At 35.2% G+C, this 10,412-nt stretch overlaps 1 protein-coding gene across 3 annotated transcripts in view; it reads left to right on the top strand.

The window, feature by feature from the left end:
* LOC107189796 overlaps nucleotides 1–9,547 on the top strand; it is a 28,645-nt gene extending 19,098 nt beyond the window's left edge. Inside the window, exons 3-4 of one of the 3 annotated variants that reach the window (XM_015578456.1) lie at nucleotides 4,407–4,692; nucleotides 8,970–9,547. In XM_015578456.1, coding sequence (XP_015433942.1) covers nucleotides 4,407–4,692; nucleotides 8,970–9,148 — 465 coding nt within the window. In that variant the 3' untranslated portion in view covers nucleotides 9,149–9,547. Of the gene's footprint in view, nucleotides 1–4,406; nucleotides 4,693–5,367; nucleotides 5,518–8,952 lie in introns of those variants that run through there. The other 2 variants (XM_015578459.1, XM_015578457.1) reach the window with 2 other exon arrangements.
* Nucleotides 9,548–10,412: the final 865 nt, after the last annotated feature.

Raw genomic sequence — 10,412 nt, 5'->3', positions numbered from 1 at the left:
AACCCTTGGAGTACATACCTATCATTTGGTAAAACATATCCTGGGTTTTTAATATTCTTCGATTCCTCTACTTGTTCCATTTTAAGAGTTTGATACTATTTATTTTCTGCAATAAACTGCTGCAGTCAGTTTTATGTATTTTAAATGGAACTTTTTCCTACTTAGGTAACTCGGGACCTTTTATAACTTAGTCATTGAGAACTACTTCATAATGATAATTACTTTGTGTTTAGAAATCCACAAGAAAGACCAAATGAATCACTTATTTTCAATTACTTATAAATAAAAAGAAAAAAAAATTTTAATTGTTAGTTTTATTTTCTGTAAATTAATTCTAATATTTTATAATGTCTATATGATATTTAGAATTGAATTTCGATTTTTCTGCCAAATTTTATCATTCAGTGGGTCAGTGTGGATTCACCTGTATCTTCATTTATTTATTTTTTATCACCGAGGAATATGATTCTGTATTTACAACAATTGATATATCCAACTCTAAAGATTGTTTTTTGTTTAAGAAAATAAATAAACAGAATACAGTAATGTCTCGATGAGTGCGACGTACTTGGATCCGCTTCGGAGCATTCATGGCACTCATCGAGACAATACTGTAGTCCTCGAAAACAGTGGATATACATTTTTTCAGCCGATCGATTAATTTGTTTATATCATTAGTAAAAAGAATAATAAATTTCGCCCGAATGACCACAACATTCGTAGAAACGTATATCACCCTTAACGTCTGACAATAAAAACACGATACAGCTCGCGTTGACTTAACGTTGGGGCTTGTCGGTTCGTTGACAGGCCGATATTTCCAAATATCGGGCGTTCATTGTTCACCGGGCCTCTCCTTCGTGGTAGACTTTGTTCCTTTATGTGGCCCCGATATTAGTTCGCTTCACTGCTGTTTATCGGCCGCTGAAGAATCGTTATTTCCACCTGCCAGTTCACCGCCACGTAATGTCTGAAAGGTGTGCTCACCGAAGCGAATGAAATTTCTGAAAATTTCGCCACCGTAACTCTTTCTCTTGTCAGTTTACTCTTCTACTTATATTTTGAGTAAATTGACTGGAAACAATTAGCGTTCAATAGTTAACAACGAAACTCTTCGGTAGAGTGATATTGAAGACATGATTTAAAAAAGATGTATTTCTGTTTGTTCACACTTTGCAACTTTATTGCCGGTGCTTTGGCGAAATACAAGCATTCACAGAAATATGCAGTGTGGTCTATTAGAAGCAGGCAACCTTGTCTTTTGTGACACCTATATTAGAAAAATGTAGGCTGAACTACGTTTTGGAGCATCAAAAGTTTCTGACCGATCCTTACAGTCTCTAACAGTACTCGACAAGTAGAGTCCAAAAATACAAGTTTTGAGGTTGGGAAACTTCCTGTGTTAGTAAAAATTACAAGGGGCGAAACACGATGTAGCAGAAATGTTTTTCACGATCATTTGATCATTTTCTTCGATGGTACCAATATAGATATAATTTTTTGTTAATAGAATGATACACCTATTATTTCTCAGTGTGACAATATTTAGGAACGACATGAATATTATTTATGTGGAATTTTTTTAAATAATATATATGTATATATATATGTATTATATTATTTAAAAATATATATATATATATTCAAATAATATAATAAATTTTATATATAATAATAATATATATATATATATATAAAGGGTGGTCCACGCAACTTGTTCACCCTGAATAACTTCTATTGGATAAAAAATTGCTAAAATTTTGTGGTTTCTAGGTTTGTCTAAAGTCTAAAAGAAATTTCTAAAGATGCATGTTTTTTCGCTTTCCTATTGATCATGCGGCCCCCCTTGTGAGAGGTATTATATTGGTCTTATTTTTTTTTAATATGTTCCACCAAACCAACCCTTCTGCAACTTATATAGATAATAAACTAAATAGTGACGCGTTACTTCTAATTTTTTTCGTAGGTGTCACTCGAAGGGATGTTTGCAAAAACCACCCCCAAAAAATTAATTCTTTTACTTCTACTTTTAATAATTACAATTTCGGAAAAATATGTTTTAGAGCTAAAAATTACCTACTATTTGCATTTTGAAGCATTCAAATATCTTAACTAGTTGTTGAAAAAAAAAATGGTAAAGTTTAGGGTTGTTATCCTCATATCTCCCTTCCGAGAGGGGATAGAGATTTGAAATTACTCACAGTTGTTTTTTAGGCAAAGAGCATTATTTGGTAAACATAAATACTAAAATTGGTGCTGGAGCTAGTTTTCCATACTTACCCGGCTAGACCCTTTCGACATACATAGCTATAGCTCTTGTTGCATTTCTATGGTACTCACCATAAACTACAAGCATATCCACTTTTTCACAATTACTAAATTTTATTTTTGCTTTTATCTTACCGAGATAGTCACGTATAAACACTGATGATAACTTGAATACTGAATCATGAACGGAATAGGCGATTACGACTTCATACGCAGAATCGGTCATGTTGATAAACATTGTCACGTAAACTCCGCGGTCTTACACAAAATCTTTGCTGGTATTGAATCTCCAACTTGACATTACACACAGACCATTTTCAAGAAACAAAGTGAAATTATTCGTTCATTATTAGGCTAATAAAGGTCAGTACTTTTTTACTCAAAATTTAACGCTCTTAGATATTTTGGTATAAAAAATATAATATTCCATTTAAAAAAACGAAGTTAACCTTCAAATCTCCGAAACGCCTCCACTTAGAAAAAAAATATATGCATTACATTATTTAATTAAATACATTACAAAGATTTAATTTTTCTATTTCAAAAAAATTCCTTTATAAAAGGGAATTGTTTAGTAACTGACATTGATTTTCACAATATGAAATTTATATAGCAGTATTTTTTTAATAAATACTTGATTGCGCAAACTGACTTAAAGCCTCCCTAATTGGGACACATACCCTACGTCACTCCCGTCTTAGAGCACCCTGTGACGCGGGCGGCATCGTCGAGTTCCTCTCACACTCTCTGATCTCATTTGACTGTAAACTCCTTTTGACCCTGAGCTTACGTCACGCGAGTGTTATCTGCAGTGTGTGTGCATTGTGTGTGTTGGGGTGGGATTATTAACATAGAAGTAATTCTCGGAACGTTTGTCCGTTAACGATCGATTCTATGGAAGAAAGTGTACCTTTCACATCGTTGAATCTGTGTCAACCCTTAAAATGAGAAGCTCCGTAAACGTCGTCCGTATTGGGGTATGTGTCCCAATTACGGAGCCTCTGTATTAAAATCATCATTTAAGAGAAATACATTTATAAATAAAAATAAACAAAATTCTGTTTGATTAAATGTAATTATTAACATATAAGATTCAAAGTAAAAAACGACAATTTTAACATGTCATAATGGTTTCGGACCTTCGGAAATTCGTTCTTTGCTTGAAGCCCAATTCCCGAGCCTCGGCAACAAAAGCGGAGGGACAACAAAGTATGCGCTTGACAAGTCCTACCCCCCTCCCCCCTCCGTAGTGGGGACAACGCTTGGACAATGAGTGTCTAGAACAAGCCAGACGATAATCGAGAGGACTCTGTAATATAAATAAAACTCACAAAAATATTCGTACTCATACTAGTTCAAAATATTTGTAAATATTTGCAAATTCCTTAAATTGTACGACATACAAAGGAAGACACGGATGTGTCCCCATCCTATTTTGATGAAACTTCGTATGTCTGTTAAGCAGTCAAAAATAAGGGATACGTATATTTTTTTATCGGCTGATACGCGACTTTAAGGGGTGAAACCTCCCCTCGAAGTTTCGACTCGAAAGTACTATCTCGAAAACCAGAGGAGATATATGAAAACTTCTAATGGACGAGGTTTGCTGTTTTTTGTGTAGAATAATATGGTACTAACAAATAAAATATAACTTGTTTATGTCACAAAAATTTCAGATCGAAACTTTGAGGGGTGGTTTGACCCCTTAAAGTCACGTCTCAGCCGATAAAAAAAAATACGTATCCCTTATTTTTGACTGCTTAACAGACATCCGAATTTTCATAACAATTGGAGGGGGACACTTCCGTGCCTTCCCTTGTTAGAATATTTTTATGAGATTAGATTTTCGACGATTTGCTTAAATTTCCATTTACGTATATTCTTATTTTCAATTAATGATACATCATTCGAAAGCTTAGTTATTGCACAACATATCCTTATCGATAAATGTTCCAGAGTGTATATTGTTAAAGAATATTAATCATTCGAATTAAAAACTTTCGAGGGTACGAATACTTCTATGACTCACTGTATATGGACTCTCCGATGAATTAAACGTATTATTAAAACAGAAGATATTTTATTTTAATTTTTCGTTCTAACAAATAATTCAGAAGAATTTTGATGATTCGTTTCAGATTCTTCTCGGTTGGGCAGGCGACAGAGCATGGGTAAACGCGTCCATCGTGTACGCGGTGTGCATGGCTCTCTGCGGTGCAGTGACAGCTTTGATACCCATGGTGGTCAGCAGTTATTATTCACTGTGCGCAATCTCTGGTGCTTTCGGGCTGTTCATCGCGGCGAACTACAGTCTCACCAGCATCATCCTCGTCGAACTGATCACGCTGGAGAGGTTCACGAACGCTTACGGCCTGCTGCTTTTGGTTCAGGGTGTGGCTAATCTTATGGGTCCTCCGCTGGCTGGTAAGGGAAAAATTACTTTCTAACGTTGTTATAAAATTCTCATTATGTAATGAATGGAACATACGGGTCATTCCACGCGAAATTGGACACTTTTTGGAGCACCATTTCGGATTTTCTTCAACTTTGGATATGTTGTAGTCTTCAACGATATATGAACGTATCTCGAAGGATTTTTGAAAATTTTCAAAGTTGTTGTTTCTATAGCTGTTTGAAATTTAGGGTCAACCTTTTTTCAATAAATCATACCTACTGAACAAAAAAACTGATTGAAATGAGCTTTCTGGGTACTTACAGCGGAGACATAAGAGTACCAAATAAAAATTATTTCAGTTGGAAAAACATATTTTTCAACCATTTATTTTGCAATTGTTTTAAATAAATGCCCTGTTTTTATACCGGGGAACTATTTAAAAATTAAAAAAAAAAAAATAAGGATATAGCTACAGTTTTGTTGGCAATAATTTTTTTATAAACGGCGACCTCCAACTAAAACCTTTACAATACTACTCAGGGTGATGACCTAGACAATATATGGAAAAATCATTGAAATCGGAGGTGGCTCCCTTATTGTAAATATCTACCAATATCTAAGCATATAGAAGCATTGCTAACTTTTGTGTTGCTCTAAAGTACGCGTGCGGTTCGTACAGTTCTATTGTGTGATACGTTTTTCAGCAGATATGACCGTATCGAAAGTACAGCTGGCGATAAAACCGACTGGTCCGCGATGTTTCAAAATTTCGTCTGTCATACGGAATACAATTGTCTGCTCAAGGCCACCGAATGAATAGTGTCGCCTCCTTCATCGTCTCACGCGAATCTAGACTCGCACGCTGTGTGCCTGGTAAACAAGGAGGTAAGCCAGCCCATGACGTCATAATAAGAATCGTGTCTGACATGATTCACAATCGGGGAAGTGGCCTTGAGCGGTCAATTGAATTTGATCCGATTATAGTGGGCACTGTACACAGAATACTTTTTAACGGGTTACCGTGTCGTTTTTGTGTTATGTAAGTCACGTTCAGTCTCATAATTGTCTTATCATGACAAAGGAGAGTAAGTCCCTTTTCCTTCAATACACCGAGCGCTTATTGACTTGGTTATAATGTTAATCTGGTTGGTTACATATTCGAACGAAGTCGTACTACGTTACATCATGTAAAATTGACACTTGTACTTATTCCTTTTTATTTACTTGTTTATTCGCTTAATTGTTTTCGTACGGAACAAGCTTGACAGGGGAACATACGGAACCCGCACACGCAGATTTAAGTGAAATTTATATGGGAGATAGTTCTCCAAAAAAATATTTGACACGTATTTTCTTTTTATCGGTTGTTGTTCCTGTGAAGGGGGTGATAACAGCCCCCAAACTTGGGGGATGAAAATATATTTCTTCGAATATCTTGGAAACTCGAGGGAGTAGGGGAAAAGTTCTTTTGTTCTAAATTGTATGTTTTGAACGGAAAATTTAGTCACATAAGAAAGTATGCGAAAAAATTATATATTTAAATAATATACATATATTAAACATTGGAATTTTTTCTGAGTAAAAATGTGTTGACTTTCATACGTTATAAACCTAATAGTTAACGAGATGTTTATAAAATAATTTTTAATACGTACTTACTATCTGGAAGCTATACATGCTCGAACTGATGTCCCTCAACTTCAATACAGTGATTATTTTGTAAATATCTCGGTAACTATTAGGTTTAGGACGCATGAAGGTCAACACATTTTTACTCAGAATTTGATACTCTATCGACCTATGGTACAAAAAATAGGTCATTGCATCCAAAAAATGTCAAGGTAAAATATTTAAATTCCACGCCTCAAAATTTTCATAAAGTGTTAGCTGAGACACCCTGTATATCTATAAAGAACAGGGTAAAAATCAGAAAGAAATTGTTGTGATTGTCAATCATTAGGCCAAAGAGTGGCCCAGCAAAATATTGACAAAATTAATAAAAAATGGTTCGTTTTACATTTCAACAGTTTTATTTCCTCCTAGTACAAAAATCTTTTTAAAAAACACATTTCATGGAGTGCCTAATACTTTTGGTCAAAGCTGTATAGTTGCAGTTATGGTTAAGTACACTGTGTGTTCGTTTATGATACTTTGTATCATCAGTAATCATCGCATTTTTCGGACGTCACGTAAGTGTCGTGATAAAGATTGAAAATACGGTATTTGCAAATTTACTTATTTTAGATGTAGGATTCATATGACGGTAAATAGCGGAGCATACGCAGGGCGCCTGTTTGAACTGAATCTAGTGGAATATCTCGTAATAAACGAAAAATATAAAAAACGATGTTCTGACAAAAAGTGTTTGGTATTAACACTAGAACTACCGACGATAAACGCATATTTGCTTCGATCGGTGGATAAACGTGAAAACTTTTGAAAATTTAGAAATTCACTAATTTCTTCACTTTCATATCGTAATAAGAGGTGCAAAAGATCTGAGAAAATGTATTGTCATAACATTTTAATTGTCGTTGTAAGAGTATTTTGACAAGTCATTTTGACTTGTTTGGTAGTTCTAGTGATAAGGGAGACATAATTTGGTATATCTCACTGTTTGTAGGTAGAGTAATGGAGGAGATTTCAAGGTCAAGTTAGTTTTTTTTTTTAATGAAATTGAAATATTATAGTGTTTGTTGAGACGAGTTCAACGATGTGTCATATAAGGTCGTTGAGTTTACTAAGAGGTCATAAATTAGCGAGATGTTAAGTAGTCAGATCAATGCGAGTCGCGGCTTTGCTGCGACCCGTAGCGTAGCACGGTTACGTGGAGTTTGGTAGCACACGAGCTGTGATTACGTTGATCAGATTCCTTCGAGCTTCACTAATTACGACCTTCTACTACGCTCAATAACAGTATGTGAAACATCGTTGAATTCGTTTCAACAAACGCTATCATACTATGAATAAAAAAACTATTGCATACCTTGAATCTTGTGCTAAAATACAGAATAACGAGTTTAACTCAAGACAATATTTAGGAAATTTAAACTTGCACACTGAGCTGTAAATGCTACAGAAGATCCGTATTTGAACTTTACGATAATTAAAAATTTCCAATATTTAAAAATAATAAATTCTAAATAAATTCCAAATAAATTCTAAAAAAATTCTAAATAATAAAACATCGGATGAATGTAACAATGGAGCAAGAAAAGCAATCCCGTTCTATAATGGAAATTCATTGTATTGTAGATGCCATAAACAGATTTCTATGCGTCCGTTTATTGTCTTCAAAAAGATGTAATACCGAGGAACTAATCCCTTTTTCTTTTTCACTCGTTGCTCTTTTCTACGACCGCAATGTAGATAGCAGTAATCCCATTTCGTCGACTACTATAGGTACTGTACGAGTTAATTAATATCGTCCGACCGGCACCACACATTTTGAAACTTGAAGACTTTTTTTAAACATACGTCACTGTATTCGAAAGTGTACATTTTAAAGCGCTTATAGTAATTTCTTCAATGCTAAATATGAATAAATAGGGGAAATATCAGCGATTTCCCGGCCGTATTAGGCGTTTTCCGTTGACCATTGTAACTTCGAGTTCGTTTATCCAAAATAAAAAATCCGAGCAAATTTAGTTAATATATTAAATTATCTAGTGCCCGATCGTTCATTATCCTGAAAATTTAATTTACGACAAAATGGCGGCTGTTCAAAATCGAAGTATCGATTTTCGCCAAAAAAATCGTTCATTTTTGATCTATAAAATAAAAACTACGCAATGAAATACAAAAAGATCAGGCACTAGATTTTTATGTATAGAATGAGTCCACCAAAGCTGAATCAGTTTGGTGCAGCGTTTCTCGAGATATTTTGGTCACCGATTCTGAAAATGTGGTTTTGAGAAAAACACGTTTAAAGTTTCAAGTCAGTTTCCAACCAAATCAATGCAAATTTTTTATATATAATTATTCTTAGTATTACGGCTACATATAGCTTTGTGTATTTACTAACAATCATAAATTGCATTGGGGCACAGTATTCATGACTCACGCACCCCTAGAAAGGGATTCTACCACCTTATATCTGCTCTGAAACTTCCAAATCCTCCAATTTTGGTCGGATCAATTTTAAACTTTTACACAATATTTCGAAAATGATGTACTGTAAGAAAATTTATAGGTAGCAATAACCCCTTAAGATTCGATGAAAAGGTCATCCTGTTTTGTTGTTGCAATCTCGAACGATGTTTTTGAACATGCTGAAAATACAAACATAGTTTTCTAATTGTTTCAGGGTGGCTATACGATATCACGGGGACGTACGATCTCTCTTTTTACCTGGCCGGCTTTTTTATCGCGCTGAGCGGAGCGCTGCTGCTGGCGATGCCTTTAATTAGCCTGTGTCGCAAATGCGTGAACGGATCGAAGAAAGAAGAGACCGATAGCGCTTTTTCGACCGTGAACACAGTTTAAATTAGCCGTCGATCGATTCGGGAAGAGAATAATTTGTAACCTACGACGTACCAAATATACGCTTGATATATTATTATCGATCCAACGGAATTTACGAAAACAACACTTCCAATGGAAAAAAAAAAAGAAGGAATTGCAATTCGCCGCCGCCGTCTGTTGTTCGTTTGAAATATCGCGGCGGCCATCTTTTTTTCCCCTGCGTACCGCTATAAAAGTCACCAGTTTCACATTTAATTAAACATTCGTGGTTCCTTCGTAGAATAGCGAGCTTACAGGTACGTGCGAGACTAATTAAGGCGTTCGAAGCGATTCACTTACGAAAAGGTGTAATATCATTTTCCATCGTCCCTTTTACAAAGCAGTAAAGCCATTTTTAAGTGGAATTGGGAAATGTAGAGAAAGGCCATTGGAAATCGTGAAACGCGATCGTTAAACTTGAAAGAGAAGTCATCCATTTAGTTTACAATGTACTAACGAGTGAAGGTGTCCACGCGTTCATAATAATGTACGCGAATTAAGAGAAATTACCTAGTTCGAAGTGATTGAGTTTGAACATCGTTTGCAGAAAATGTTCGTTTCTGCCTTCGATCGTTAAACATTAAAAATATTTTGAATCTCAGGATCGTTGAAAATAATACGTTTTGTGAACGTTTACGCGTAGTGCGTTTGCGCGTTGAGCGAACTAAAATTTTTCAGTTGTACCGTCAGTCAACACGTTCCCTTTGTTTTCTGGAGCGTCCCTTTGTTCGCGTAAATTCGCTTACGTTCCGTTTACGCGTATAATCTGACAGGTTATTCGAGAAATAACGCCAAAGATATCACTGTAAATACGTATCACGAGAGGTACCCCACTGAGGTGTAACTTTAAATAATATATTCTTAATTACTTTCGTCGTTTTGTTGACTTTGTTGTTAATCGTGTTAGAGGAAGCGGAGATCGCGTGCCTGCCACTTTCATCGCCCTGAGCGCATCGTGCACGCGCGTGTTTCGTTAAACACGTGCGTATATATTTGTATTTAGTTTATTTTTTTTTTTCTTTCGATCAAACCAAGAGAAAATAAAAAGAAGCGTGGTCGATCGAATGACGAGCGCAAGCATGCTCGTTTTAGCCGTTTTCCAGTTTACTTTTCCAATCGCCTTCGGTAAAAAAACATTCATGTAAATAGGCATTATATGTATATACAATATATATATATAGCTTTTCTGTGATGATGAACCTGAATTTTATGAACTTTTCGAGCTGTAAATAACAGATTAATACCT

This window comes from Dufourea novaeangliae, unplaced genomic scaffold (genome assembly GCF_001272555.1).
Source record: "Dufourea novaeangliae isolate 0120121106 unplaced genomic scaffold, ASM127255v1 scaffold162, whole genome shotgun sequence".
Lineage (NCBI taxonomy): Eukaryota > Metazoa > Arthropoda > Insecta > Hymenoptera > Halictidae > Dufourea > Dufourea novaeangliae.
This window is presented reverse-complemented; position numbering and strand designations above follow the sequence as displayed.